This window comes from Agelaius phoeniceus, chromosome 1, assembly GCF_051311805.1.
Source record: "Agelaius phoeniceus isolate bAgePho1 chromosome 1, bAgePho1.hap1, whole genome shotgun sequence".
In the NCBI taxonomy this organism is placed as follows: Eukaryota; Metazoa; Chordata; class Aves; order Passeriformes; family Icteridae; genus Agelaius; species Agelaius phoeniceus.
In genome coordinates, this window is record NC_135265.1 from 3,460,054 (window position 1) to 3,475,738 (window position 15,685).

Consider the following 15,685-nt stretch of genomic DNA (forward strand, 5'->3'; position numbering starts at 1 on the left):
GAGGTGCCCTGGTGTCCCCGAGTGACCACAGACGAGGACTGGACTGCTCAGATCGAGCACGAGACTTTAGACAGCTAAAGGCAAACAAGCTGAGTCTCACCGCAAGTGTCCTGGGCAGGGACTGCAGCTGCATCTGGGAGGAAGAGGGAGGGTGCTAGGGTGGAAGGGGAAAGAAAAAGTTAAACACTCCCGGGGTGAAATGAGCCATGGATGATGTGGCTGAAGGCCGCCCAACACCTGGACGTCTCGATGCAAATGAGAGAGAACACAAATTGGAGGCAAAAGGAGTTGTAATTTGGTTCTAGATGTCTCAGAGGTGCTTAAGAGGAGGAAAACGAGCATGCTGATCCAGGTTATGCTGCATTATCCAAGTACATCCATCATGAAAATGGTCAGGGTTCCGAATTTTGGTCGCTACCAACACGCAGGGAATGATGAGGTTTGTGCCTTGTCTCTGAATGTGCTGAAGGGGAATCCTTTGGGAAATGCAGTAAAGGTAGACCTTGATTCATGCAAATTAAAACTGCTCCTTCTGGAGAATCTTTGTGCACCCTGCTCAAGTAATTCTATGTAATCTCAGCACGAGGAGGATTGGCAGCTGTGCAGTAGCAGGAGAAGGAATGCAGAAACAAATCAATGAAATAAAGCATTGAAAATACAGTAGAAAGTTAACCAAAGTGGAAGCAGAGAGATTGTATGGCAGAGAGAGGAGAAAATTGAAAAGTAGACCTGTCTAATATATATAATTTATATCACACACCTTCTTCCCCTCAGCTGATACTTCTCTAGGCTGGGAGACATCTCCTTGCTGCTCAGGAACTGAGGAATCCCTGGAACTGCACTTGTTTCCCTTTGAAACACCAACTACATTTACAAACCCCATGCCTTTACAGATCAGATGGAGCAGTTTGGAAAACAGAACTTGTTCTGTGAGCAACAGATCCTACACTTCCATCCCCCTGCAGCTCTGACCCACTGCGTGCAGGCAGAACCATTCACCCTCTCACCCAGACACAGAGTAAGCCCAGGTGCTTCTCAGAAAAGTTGTCTTTTAGTTGTATCTCCCCTAATTTTTAGCTGTGTGCCTTTTTCCTTGTCACCCCATGCCAGCTTGGTGAGAAACAGGCGCCATAAAGTGAGATTTATCTGACTTATTTTGAACTTCTTGTTTAAAGTGAAATAAGTTGTACTAAAGGACTTTCTTCTCTGGACTGGGTAGGTCTCTACTGACTGTGGAAGGAGCCCAGCAGGATTGATTTATTAAACCAGGTATATCCCCTGCTGTCTTGCTAAATATTGTGCTCTTCAGGGGAAAGAAAATTAAAAAAAAAGAAACTGTGTCTCTAGTCTTTAATGGAAAACAAATCCCAAATTCTTAGTCTTGTTGTCTTGTTACCTAGAGTTCTACTTTTCCTTGCTAATGCCACCAAAATAAGAAGCTGAAGCTGAATGACTGCTTACAGATTAATGCTGTGGTTAAAAACAAATGCTTAACAAATGTGAATTTACTAGAACATTTTGTCCAGTAAATCTGACCTTTGAGTAGATCTGAGGCTTGAAGGTGAAACAGAATGGTCAGAGAGAGCCATAAATCCCATCTACAGTGCTCACTCTTGCCTTTTCTAACTTCTACAGAGAGGACATGAAAAGGAGAACACCATTGCTATACTTGGAGTTAAATAATGAAGAGATTAAGCCTAATATTTGCCTGTGCTCTAGAGAATAAAGCTGATAGCAGAGGGCAGAATTCTTCCAACTAAAACAACTGTAGCTTCAAGGTTCTGTGTCCTGGTTCTTGCCCTGTATTAATTCTGGAGCTCCTGTTTTCCCAGGCTGGGTTCTTGTCTCTGAGTGCAGAGCACAGATCCAAGTTGTGCACTGTGGAATTATTCTGATGGAGGTGCAGTAGCATCACTGAGGTGCAGTAGACAATAGGATATTCAATGAGAAAAATGTACCATGCCAAATGAGATTCTTGCATAAATTAACATTTTGAATACTTTACTGTTTCAAAAGAAGAACGTGCATACCCAGATCCAGGCATAAATATCTGAGAATGGGATTTAGCTCATTGTCCTTGAAAGAAAGCAAATGAGCAAAGCCCACAGAGAGTTTGTGTCGTCCCAGGCTGACACAAGAAGTGGATTTTCAAGCAGTACAGACAGGTTTTGGTTCCTGTCAGCTGGCAGAGCTCAGCATCACTAAAACTACACTGGGTTTATATAATTTGCATCTCTGAAGCCTCAGTTACACTGTTTTGACTCCCCTGCCTTACATGTTCTACAATATCCCTGCAGATTCACGGTGCAACCCATCTCTACAACTCTCCTTCATGAAAAAAGAGAGCACTGCCTTTGTTAAAAAAAACCTGGGCTTGCAGACACTTAACCAGCTGAACAACTCCAATGTTTTCATTGGAATTTAAAGAGGAATTACAGTTTGGAAATCCCTCAAATCCCTCAATAATGATACAGGTGGGACTAAGACTGTGAAATGAACCTTACATGTGGTCCTATCTTGAGGTACTTTGCATTTATTTCAACAACCTTCATTGAGCCTCTGTAGCCTGGTGGCCTTTGAGGATGTTCTTTAACTCTCCAAGGCAGGCAGAGTTTGTTCTTAGAAAACTGATGGCCTGCTTTGCACCACACAGTTCCTTGGACACACAGTGTTAGTCACCAGATCCTCACAAGAAATTTGTCTTTCCAGATCAAAAAACCTCCTGCACTGGGACAGCACCATTTTCCTTGTCCCCTCACTACCTCAGGCTGTGTGCTTGCCTGGAGTACATCCTAAAAATTCTCCAGATGTGAAACTAACCCCACTGGATGCGAAACAATGCCAGCTGCTGAAGTGAGAGACAATAAATCAATGGCAAGGAGAAACAGAGACACTGAGGGGAAAGTAAATGCCTGTTGTCCTCATATGATAGAGGCAAAAGTGTGAATGGTGGGGAAAACTAAGTGGAAGACCATGGTTGCTGGTGGCCATTGAGCCTTGGTATAAATTGAAAGCACCTTCAGGATCAGAGATGTCAGAATTATTCCCCATTTCCTGCAGCCTCGCATTAACTCCTGCATGACCAGCTGCCTCAGCTCCACCTTCACCTTTATGTTAAATTACTGATTCAAAGAATCAGAGGTGCAAACTGATTTGAGGACGAAGAAAAATTCAGATCTATCCCTTTCAGTCTAGCAGTGCACTCAAACCAGCAAACTTAGATATGAGCAAAGCATGAGGAAAAGGACAAACAGCCAGAATGGTCTGCTTTGGATATTCCCAACTTAACACTTGTCACTGTCATTTTCTGGAAAAATCCCTTCGCCAGGATTTCTTCTCCTGGGAAGCTGAGAAGCCTCAGAGAAAAATGAAAACAATAATTATCTGATTGCTTCTCCTGTTTTTTGCTGCTTTGGAATGTGGTTTGGAGATTGTTTATCCAACATGTGAATTGTTTTAACTTCATGATCAATCACAGTCCAGCTGTGTCAGGACTCTGGAAGAGGTCACAAGTTTTTCTTTAGTATCTTGTTAAACCTTCTGTAAGTATCCCTTTCTCCATTCTTTAGAATAGTTTAGTATAGCATTCTTTAATATAATATAATACATAAAATAATAAATTAGCCTTCTAAGAACATGGAGTCAGATTCTCAATTCCTCCTTCATCCTGGGGACCCCAAAAACACCACAAATGCTCAACTTTGAAACTACTGAAATTTTTTCTGATTCTCCAAACACTTTATTTTTCCCAGGATCTAAGCAAGCTGCTGTGATAAAAGATCCTGCACCCAAATCCATGGCTAATTCAAAAAGCTGAGTGGCCTTGGGCACTGGACGTTTCCTATCCTGCTGATCTCCATGACAACTGAAGCGTATCAATACACATCAAAATTAGATTTCTCACTCTGACCCAGTGCAGTGACTCCAGAAGCACATTTGAGATCCATTCTGCATTTTCTTCCTGAAAGCCACCTCATTTTTGCTAATCAGGAAGCTCCAGTGTGTGGCAAAATGTGCAAGGTTACAGCAAATTCAGTGAAATGCAGCCACTCTCCCTCTACAATATGAAGCTTTATGTTGCGCACATTGCTAAAGTATTTGTGGCCTTTTAAGCAGCAAGGCTGGAACAATTTTAGATTTCTAAAGTGTTTCAGACAGCACATGCGTGGGCAAAATCCTAAATTTACACAGGCACCCTACAGATGCAAGCACTTATGTATAAATCCCTCTGGCTTGAGCCCCTGGGTGTTCTGAGTTCTGTTCCATACCAGTTATGGCAATCAAGCCATGATGGCTTTGCTGATGTCTTTGAAAGTGTTTATATCTGAAATTTCCAGATACATGACGTTAAAATCTCAATGAGAACTCATAAAACACCCTTTAGCCTTTTTTTGGTGCCTCAGACTCTGTGGAAACAGGGCTGTTAGGGCTAATCCAACCCTTGATAGAACTGTTGAGAGTGTAGCAAGCTTTGCTGTGTTTTCTTAGAAAAAAAAAAAAAAATCATTTCTATAAAGGGAATTACCGTGTTGGATAAAAGCTGGCATTATTCTCTCCCTCACTAACCTGCACACCTCCTTGATCTTTCAAGAGAAGGAGCATCTTTTAGTGGCTTCTCTTCTAATGCAAAATTGCTCTTTTTCTGTTCATGGCTTGCTCTTGTGACAGATGGGGGGGAAAAGTCTGTGCTTTGCTATTTTAGCATGCAGCATGTGGACAAAGAACTTTGTTCCTAAAGGCTGCCACAGATCATGGAGCCAAGAAGAAATTTTAAGTCATCATTAGAGAATTCTTACATGTGAAACCCAGGCAGATTTCAAAATCTCATGAATTCATCAACCACAAATCACCCTTGTATCCTTTTGTCTGTCTATATACCCATTTAAACAATAAAATTCCTTACAGAAGTAGTGTTAAAGACAAAGTCAGCCTATTTTTCAATACTACTGCAAGAGGAAAAAGGACAGGAGTCAGCCTCCACCACACAGACACCACCTGTGCAGGCCAAGGCCTTGCACCCTAAAATCTGCCTTCTCAAGATTTCCAAATAAAAGAAGCAGAACCCTTTTCCATGAACAAGAAATAAGATTTGTGATCCATGATTTCAAAATCAGATCTTGCCAAAGCTCTGGTCAGGTGCTTGTATATGACTGGAAAAGGAATTTCCTTTATAAATATTGATTTGCTCTTCTGGAATATTTCCCCAGGCTGGTGGCCCATGAGATAACAAAACCCCTTTCAAGGTAGAAATAGTTTTAGGTCTAATCTCATCATTCATGTAAGAATGTAAAGGATGCACTGGATGAAAGGCAGTGTTTAGGTTGGGAAAGTAGATTTGACAACCAAAAATTCACCTTCCTATCCTTGCCACAGGCACCTGAGGGATTTAGGTGCATTTTATCCTCAGTTGGTCAGTAGCAATAACAGCTCCATAAACATACTAAATATTCTGTCCTGTTTGATTTTCTAGCAATTGAAACCACAGATAGCTAATCAAAGCAGAATAGGGCTTTTGATTATTTTATCTGAAAATAAGTAAATCCCTGTTAATTACACTCCTGCTAATTATGGTACAAAGCCTGCATGATCTTAAATTCCTAATGAGTACACTCAGGTTTTTCCAATCCCTGCCTGAAAAGACTGGCACAAATGAACACCCCCATCCTTTCCACCCAAAACTTCCAAATTAAAAATCAAACAAAAAAAAAAAATCAAACCAGCACCCAAAGTAATAATTTGCCTTGGGCAATTCACATGAAAAGTAGAGGAGGGAATGAGCACATTTTTTTAGTACTTTAAATAAAGAAATCAAGAATTAATGTTGATCAAAGCAGCAAGTATCTATTCCCCTGGCATTCCTCAGACATGAGCACCAGGTCCTTGCTGATCATGCACCAACATCAAATGACCATCATCTGTGTGTCCCAGTGGATTTTCCTGTGGTGGAAAAGGATTAACCCAAGGACACGAGTTCCCTTTGTTGCTGGGTCCTTGGGTGTCCCAGCACCCAGCTGGCAGCACCTGGGGCTCAGAAACTGCAGTGCCCTCCTAGAGAACACACTGTCCATCCAACATCTGCCACCTGCTTGTCAAAAACTCAGCCTTTTGGTACCAAGACCCTGTCAATAATTACCAACTCTGGCAGTCTGAGCGCTTGCAGCAAGACAAAGCGGTAGCAGAATGAATCACTGCGATTCCAGTGACTTTGGAGGTGAATTTCAGAGGAGTGTTGTTTACCAAAACATCTGGGTTACAACATTGCTTTTGCTGCCCTAAACCCTCTAGGTTGCACCATAGGTAAAATCATACCTACCTATGATATATGCCATGATTCTCCTTTCTTTCCAGCAAGATGCTGATTGGAGGAATGAGGTAGACCTGAATTAGCTAGATATATATGTGGGGTTTGTTTTCTTTTCATTGAGCTTTCAACATGTGATACAAAATTTATGAAGAATCTGTCAAAGCAAAAGCAGAAACAAGCTTCCCCCTCCCAAATTATACCAGTCGTGAGAAACTGGAAATCATAATAAAATAAAAAGAAGATTTTTTTTTTTCAGTTATATGTGCTTGATACTTGAAAATGAATGAAAAAACAAAGATTTAATGGAAATGTGTGGGTCTTTTTAATCTTAAGGGTTATTACAGCATGCATCTACATCATGCACCTACTAAATATAATAGTGGTGGGTTTTGGTAGTGATGTTGATGATTTTCTCTCCAGAGTGAATATTTCAGCAATGCAACAATGCTTGTGAAAATAACAGTGTGAATTGAAGCTTTGTGTAGGCATTTCTGTAGCAATATGTTGGTTTTGTTGTTTTTTTTTTTCTTCTGGGGGGGGGTGATTTACTCTCTCTACAACAACTTGGCCAAAACAAGGATGTTTTAAAAAATATTCTGATATACCAGTTTACACACTGTTGGCTGAATTTTTCATGGTAAAAACAGTGAAGTTTTGCCAGATCAGTTTATTATCCATTTCCTAAAATTCCAGGGAAGAAACTGATAGATAATAAATCCATGCAAATAATGTGGGCCTGATGGGTTGCTGAACCAGCCACTGCAGGGTTGTGAATATGTGTTTGCAGTCCCCAGGACTGTGAGATTCCATTAAATTCATGGACTCCTGATGTGGTTTTCCTTGGCTCTCAGCACATGGGGTAACTATCCCTAAATAATCTGCTGCTTCTGATGCCTCAGGTTTTAGCTTTTATATTTTCAGATTCTGTGCTGCTTTAGTGTGTGGGTCTGAGCTTCACATCAGGCCATGCTGAGCTCTGTGCACAGAGCAGGGAGACAAAACAATTCCTGCTCCAGCTGGGCACCAAGGACAAATGATCCAAATCTCAGCCCCAGAGCACAAACCCCGTGGGCTGGAGAGAGAAAAACAAGCAGGGTGGGACTGCAGGGGCTAAAGCTGGAATGGGACAATGAACTGCAAGATGCAAATGGAGCAGAACTGATCCCAGGGAGAGAGCCCGGGAGCGCTGGTGCATTTTGGGGCCATTTTGGTTCATCTTGGGTGCAGCCCTGGCTGGGCTCTTGTGCTGCCCAAGGTGCATCCATGGAGGCCTTTGAATAAATCCCTGCTTTATTCTTTAGCTCTGTCCAGCCTCTGCTCTAGGACAGCCTTCACATGTTTGGAATCATGTTAATTAATTTATAACTGGATGGAAAATACTGGCAGCCATTTAGGACATGTTCATTTGTTCTGTGAGATCAAATAGGACACGTCATGAGGGGAAATGGATTTAAATGGAAAGACAGTAGGTTTAGATTGGATATTAGGAAAAACTTATTTACTGTGAGGTTGGGAAGGCCCTGGCACAGGTGCCCAGAGAAGCTGTGGCTGCCCCTGGATCCCTGGAATTGTTCAAAGCCAGGTTGAACATGGCTTGGAGCTACCTGGGACAGTGGAAGGTGTCCCTGCCCATGGCAGGTGGTGGCACTGGATGATTTGAAGGCCCTTTCCAACCCAAACCATTTTATGTCTGTAATCATGGGACATTGCTGCTGTTTATTTCACCAGCTGGGGTGAGAAACCTGCCTGAACTTCGTTAATAGCTGTCTTAATTACTCTAACAATACAATCAATAGCTCTTTATGCTTCTCCACCTCCTGGGGATCTCACACCTTGTCTCTCAGCTAAAAATCTATTTCATTTGCATTACTGATCTTGCTTTGGTTCAATGCTTAATTTGGAAGAATTATTCAGGACTGACACAAGATTAACTGAAACCAGACGTGTTTCAAGAAAAAAATCTTACATCTTTGGCACTCCTCACACTAAAAAGTAACTCATGGTTATGAAGACTATTGGGAGGAAGTGTGAAAGTTTCTTAGAAAAGTAACCCAAAATAATAATAGAATTAAAATGATCATTAAAGGGGTGTCTTTGATGTCTTTTTTAAATTCCTACCTCAGCTGCTTAGACATTTTGATGAATCTGTATTTTAGAGATCCCCAATATTTTTCAGTAGTAAAGAGGAGTTTCTCTCAAAAACATCAGCAAAAGAAAGATGGAGTGATTGCTCTCTCAGAACCTGGTGGGATTTTGGGGTCTCAGCAGCATGCAGGCAGCTCTGAGGGGAACTAAAGGCATGAGGAGAGGCTGGGGGGGGCATGAGACTGGTGATGGATGACTGAACATACAAATGGGTCAAATGGAAGTTTATAACCACCAAAGCTCTTGGCCACTCCAGGAAAATTGTGAGGAATCAGCAATGTGATCCCAAGTTTATGCCAGCCTAAAGGCAAAGGCTGTTGCACACAATGATCAGGTTGTTTGGAGAGGAAGTCTGGATTTGGTTTTTTTTTTTATGGGAGTAAAGCTCTGGTAATGCACAGCAAATGATACAAATGATTGTCTGATTTATTTTAAGGTAGATCTTCTATTCTCCAGTGGCTACCCTGCATTAATTAAGCCTCAGTTCCCCTGCAGTGCTCTCTTCTGCCATGGTCCTGTCATAGCCCCCAGCCAACTTCTCCAGTGGGAGATTTTAATAATGAATGCACAGTGGTAGCAATAAATGATTAATCTTTGAATTTAAGCCCATCCCCAGGGCTTTAAAAATCAAATACAGGCTTAAGTGCTTTGCAGAACCATCATCACCATGTCTGTGAAGTAGAACCATAGGTAGATTTTTCTAACAAAAATAAACATTACAAGGACCTGAACCTAAAAATGTACCAAACATAAAAAAAATCCTGCTCAAGGTCAGTAGCCAAGTTTTTGGGGTCTTTAATTTTCTTTTCTTTTTTTTTTTTTTTTTTTTTTTTTTGATGATGGAAGTACAAGCTGTCTAAAGGGTAATTCCAAATAATGGAAGACTGATATTAAAATAAATCTCAATCACTGCTGCAGATCCATGAGGAATTACCTTCAGAAACAGGCTGAAAATCCTTCCTCAACCTCATCGTTCCTCACCTACTAAAGGGAAAGTGCTTAAAGATGTTCTGGAATAAAGATCTGGATGAGGAATTTGGTCTGATGGAATGATGCTACAATAGGTTGAAACAGCAAAATAGAACATGGAAAATGCTTAATATGAGTCTAAATGTGAGATATTTCAATATGGTGACAGAACCAGATTATGATCTATTGTCTTCCTTCCCTACAAACTCTCTTTTTACAGGGTATGTGTGCACAGATATTGACTCTGTCTGGTGTATATCTGCACAGAATTATCAATTTCATTCCCTTTTATCATCCCTGTGTGAACTTTTCTGCTGTCAAATCTGTTTGGATAAACAACACTCCACTCCATAACACATACATCAATGCGAGATCGATTTATACACACCCGGTTATAAAAGTTGCAAAAAAACATGAGGAAAAAAATAATGGCAGCAAATGGAACAGAAAATATGATGTTTTCTCTTGGTTTTGGTGGCTAACTATACACATAGGAAAAACACCAGCAAAACCCAGTCACCATATTGATCCAGGATGACAAGGAATGTTTGATAATCCAGTTCAATCTTTGGACTCTTGTGGCATGCTTTGCTTCATATTGTGAGATGTGCAGCAGACACCAAACATGCACTGAAAAATTCAGACTCAGAACCAGCTCTATTAACATGTCAGGTGTTAATTAAATTCCAAGAACTCAGGGATGACTTCCTAGCAGAACATCCAAGCCTTCATGCAAGCCCTAGGCAGACCATGCACAAGTTAACCTAGTCACTAAATCTCATCCTCAGTTTTATTTCTGAGCTAAATCCACCCACAGAATCAATTGAAAGCATTATTTTTGGCTGTGGAAACACAGTTTAGAGCAAGATAAAAGGGGCAGTGCTTTCAGTAAGTGGATGTCTGGCTACAGACATGAAAATTGATGAAATCAATGTAGAAAATATTATTATTTAATGCAAATCTAAACTAGATAATTGGGGGGGGAAAGAAAAATAGGCAACTGGAGGACATATTTTTCCCTGAAAATTCTCATTTAGATTGATAAATAACATCATTATATTATGATTGTGGTTACTTAGGGTGAAACTGAATAATTTCTGGATAATTGTATTTGCTACCAAATAAGCATCTCTTACTTAATCCTAACATCTTTTAGTTTTATTTAAGGTGTTCATAGCTTGCCTATTTTCATCAGGAGTTTAGTACTAAATTGAATAGTCCTTCCTATATCTATGTCTACAAGAAAACACTCAAGCTCACAAAAAAATCCCAAAAATCAAATGTGTATGGTATTTAGGCCAGCACCAGAGGTGCTGCTCCATATCCTGATTATTCCAGAGGATTATCTAATTTTTATATGGAGAATAACTGCATGCACTCAAAATCACGATGACAACAACTTCAGCTGGCCAACCTCTTCCTTCTTATGAGATGGAAACTAATAAAAAGGATTCCAGCTAAAAAAAAACATATAAATCACAAAGCTGCAAACATCTAGGGGGAAATTTTAGGATTCGTGTTTTTAGGATTTTAAAACAATTTTAAGGGGGTGTGTGTGAAATGTTTGGCTTAAATGGAACGTATTTAAGTTTACAAGAAACATGGACATAAGCACATCTACAGGACCTTCCTACACTGTAATTCAGCCTAAAATTAATTAAAACTTTTCACCAAACCTCACTGATTTCAGCAAACTTTGAACCATGTCCTGGAACTTATGAAGCACAGCAAACCATCCCATGAGGATAACAACAATTTTTATACCATTAGGTTAATTTTCAGATAGCTCACATGTAAAAACATTAGATTTGGTTTGTGTTTGTTTTTAATCTTATATTTATGCTTATTTAATGGGCCTTTTAAAGAAAGGTGAAAGCTGGCATTAAAATGCACTTTCATGGCTGATGGACTGAAAAATTAAAGTAAAAATCAAAAGAATTTAATAGACCTTGGAACTCTTTTCAAAAATCAGCCTAATTCAACTGAGGCTTCTTTTGTACTTTGTGGGTTTTTCCTATGTGTATATCAATAACTTAAATTGATTACTGCTTTATTTGTACTTACAAGTAAATGCTGGATTCATTGCCCCCGATGTCAGGTGACTGGAGTTTCTGCACAAGTATCACAATTATGCCAATAAAAAGCACAAAGTTTATCTGGGGAAGAGACAAAAAAGTAAAAAATGGTGACACTGACATACTTTTATAAAGTGTGAAAATGAGACATTCCCAGTGACTTGTTGGTTACATTCCTTTTTTCTTCTCCAAACCACAGTCTGAACATTTTATAGGGTCAGGAGTAATGGGGAAAGTTTAGAGAAAGGGGGTCTTATCCCCCTTGCTGCCACTAAAATGAGGCAGAATTTCTGCAGTTTTAAAACAAGAGAAGAGAAACATAAATGGAAAAGTTTCAACATTTTTCATTATCAACCTGTGCAGAGTAAAAAGAAAGATCTCTGTGCAAAAAAAAAAAATATATATATATAAAATAAAGACCTCCAGAGCAAAAACATTTTTAACTCCCATTCCCTGACCAACAGACTTCTCAGTTTAACAGTTTCCATCAGTTTTAAAAACCTGGAGAATGATAAAATTAGTTTATTTCAATGCTTTGGCTTGAGATTTGGCTGTCACCAACTCCACAGCTTCTCAGAGCCTGAACAGTGGAAATTTAAGTTGGTCCATTAGAAAATCTTATAGTCCTATAGGGAGACCGGGAACTGAACATGAGCATCAGCATCAGTTTCATAATCTGAAGGTTGTGAGTGGGATCCTTACATGGGGCACCATTATAATGTTGGTTTTTGGTTTGTGGGGTTTTTTGGGGGTTTTTGGGGGGGGGTTGGGGGGTTTTTTTGGGGGGGAGTTGGGTTTTTTGCTGGTGTGTGTTTTTTTCATTGTTTTGTTGTTGTTGTTGTTGTTGTTATTGGTTTGGTTTGGTTTGGTTTTGTTTGGTTGAGATTGGGATTGAAGGTACCTGAAGGTACTTGACTCAAATGTGTATTTTTTTCTTACTTATGTTATAGTCTCACAGGTAGGGAGATCTATAGTATTCTACTAATAGTATATAAAATGGCTAACTATTTTTATAAGGTTTTTAAGGTTAAACTGTCTAATTAAGAAATGGCATTTGAATTGTTTTCACTTTTAACTTAATAACTAATCACTCAAAGTCCGCAATGCAGACTTTTCTGTTTAATTTTAAAACAATACTCACAGTTATAAATAAGAAGGTGAAGAAGAAGGACTAGTCTCTGTTTTAAAACTTCTACCTTGTTCTATATATATTATTATATTCTAAAACCCCAAACTCCAAGTTTTCCACCTTGTGACATTATACACCTGTAATTAAACCACACACTTGTAATCCTAGTGTCATCAATCAATTTTGGAAGCTTTTTCTTTGGCTTCAAGTCAAATTTAGTGCTTTCTTGGGAGTTAGAGTCTGCCAGTACAGAAAGTCTAAAATTCTCAGCATCTAGAACTCTCTTCCAGCAGTTTTTGTCTGATCTTAGGACTGCAAAGGGCTGGAGAAGCCCAGTTGTCCCTGGCTGGTTGGTTCTTTAATGCCTCTGACAGAAACCTGGTTTAACTGATTCTCCAAGCAGAATGTGATCCATCATAGCCTGTGCCTGTAAAACATGGAAATTCACACATGGACAAAAACTTTGGATCAAACCTCTCTGTTTTGGCGCTGAAATTGGCTGAATTTCCTTTCATTTATCTGACAGCTGCTGGATTTTACAGAGCTGTCCAAAGATTTCAAAGGAGAAACGCCAAACCTGATAAAACTTCCTGTTTTATTGGTTACCTGTGAGCTGGATGTCTGAATTCCCACAAAAGTCACTGAAAACCTGCTTAATTATGTCTGTGGAGTGTGGAGAGCAACTCAGAATGCCCAGAATGAGACACTTCCATGTGGCAAGCCTGACAGATTTTCAGGTGCCGCTGACCATCTTGGCCAGGGGCTCAATTTATTTTCCTAAATGCAGGAGCCCAACAAAAATTTTTAAATTCTTATATTTTTTGGAGCACCAGAATATCTCCTTCTCTTCAGATACTCAAAATCCATCTGTACACAATCCTGAATTATATGTTTTAGGGAATCCTGTTCCAACAGGTAGGTTGGACTAAATGACTTCCAGTGATCCTTTCCAATTTTAGCTATTCTGTGAAGGCCAAAGAAGGCACTTTGGAACCTCTCAATCCCCTGTGTGACAAAATTTGAGCCAAATCCAAGAGTTCCATCAATTAAAGAGAGCTCAGATACCTTGCTGACAATATACACTATGACCAAGTATTATTTTAAATCTAATATTAGATAAATAAATGTAGCTGTGAAGTTAATCCCATGCAGCAGGCAGAGTGCATTTTCCTGGTCACTGACCAGGAAAACTTTACTATTTTACTACTTAAATTTACTAATTTTACTAAATTTGCTAAATTTAGATTCCTAAATTTACTATTTAAAATTTACTATTGTTTTAGGTGCCCTAGATTGTCCCACTTGGCCTTCAGCTGCCGCCCCAATTGGCCCAGAATTTCCATGCATCCTTTGACAGCTCTGCCAGCCCCAAACAAATGTTCCTCATGCTCTGGGGTCCCAATTATGGCATTTGTGTCTGTGTTTAACTGAATAAATCCTTTGCTTGCAGGCAGTGCTCCATCATTTAATCTGTATTAATCCTTCTTAATAATGAAATTCCTTGGCTTTGTGGGTGACAAATGATGGAAATTTAGAGAATTTGCCCACCGGTCCAGCACAGAGAGGCAGCACAGTTTGTAAAGTATTTGAAGATGTTTAAATTTGCCCTCAGGAGAGATGAAGAAGTGCCTTCTCCAAGTTGTACTCACCATGATTGACCCAACCACGGGACCCTTGATCACCCACCACAAGGCAGTGTTGTCATTCATGTCCCAGCAGCTGCAGTCGTTGGGGAAAGAATGGGATGGGGAAAGAGAAGGAAAGAAAACAAGACAAAACAATGAAATTAATGAACTTACAACTGCTTTTAAGGGGGCAGAATGTGGGAGATTGGTTTTGCAGCTTAATTATTTTATCTAAGTTCAAAGTGATAGTTCGTTACTTTGTCATATTGCAGCTTTTTTTTACAGCCTTTCCACAATCATCTGGAAGTAAAATAAGTATTTTTGTGGCAGTTTTGATGGTATTCCTATTAAACAGCTTAGATATTTTGGCAAAACCCTATTAGTGTGTTTCTGTGTCAATAATACAACCCTAAAGTTGTCCCTTCAAAAACAAAGAAAAATAGATAAGTCAATGGATCAGGGTTTTTTTGATGGTTATTCCAAAGTTTGATGTCTCACTTACTTTTCCAGGGTTAACAGATATGAACGTTGGTTTCTGGCCCTGACACAAGGATTTTTACACATTTCCAGTACACCAAGATCCTGGTTGTATTCACATATTGGAATGATTTTCCAGTCATTGGGTTGCAAATCCTATCCAGGATTCATCTGAGAAGGATCAAATAAATACTGGGCAACAGTTGGGGTCAGCTCATTTGTTAAGCTGTTGCTAGTGAGTAATCATAAATAAAATGACATTTATACCCCAAAATTTAGAATCTTCTTCTGAAATCACCAAAGGATTCTGCAGAAGTTTATTTCACACAGGTGCACTTGGATATTCAAATATATGGCTTATATTAAAAGAGACTTTTAATGTTAATATACATTTTTAGAGCTAGAAAAATAATGAAAATAATCTTCTTTTCCAGGCCCTGCTACACTATTATAATGTCTACTATTTATTATTGAGAAATGTCTTCATGACTTTTTTAAGTCATCGAGAATTTGTCAACTAAAAATTATCTTTCATTTGCCTCCACTTTCTTCCCCCGATTTTCTCTCTAAAAAATATAAAAACCACGGAAATCTGTCTAAATTGTACTTGCAGTTCTGAGAAGGAGTTTTTTCTTTCCCACTGGGAAATGAGCCAAAGTCCCAGCAGAGGCTGTCATGGTGCATTTGTCAAATGCAAAAAAAACAATCGGGAAGAACACACAGGAATAAAACACTGCTGGTCTCATGAGAGCCTACTACAACTTCAGTGTCATTTAAATGGTTGTGTGGTAGCATCTGGGGGAAAAGTGAAAACCTTCAAACAAAACTACATACATGTGTAAAAGTGTGGAGGCAGAGCTAAAATCCCATCATCAAAGGGTGTGTGAGAGAAATCCCAAATGCCTGAGTGATGCCTGGTTTAGACATTTCATTTAAATTTATATTTGCAGTTGAACAATAT

General features: G+C 39.4%; 1 protein-coding gene across 12 annotated transcripts in view; it reads right to left on the minus strand.

The window, feature by feature from the left end:
* ADCYAP1R1 (ADCYAP receptor type I) overlaps positions 1 to 15,685 on the minus strand; it is a 156,292-nt gene that overhangs the window by 20,832 nt on the left and 119,775 nt on the right. For 6 of the 12 annotated variants that reach the window (XM_077186335.1, XM_077186382.1, XM_077186158.1 and 3 more), the window contains 3 exons: positions 14,272 to 14,341; positions 11,483 to 11,574; positions 101 to 154 (listed from right to left, as the gene is read on the minus strand). In XM_077186335.1, the coding sequence (XP_077042450.1) occupies positions 101 to 154; positions 11,483 to 11,574; positions 14,272 to 14,341 (216 nt within the window). The remainder of the gene's footprint in view (positions 1 to 100; positions 155 to 11,482; positions 11,575 to 14,271; positions 14,342 to 15,685) is intronic. The other 6 variants (XM_054634063.2, XM_077186441.1, XM_054634036.2 and 3 more) reach the window with 1 other exon arrangement.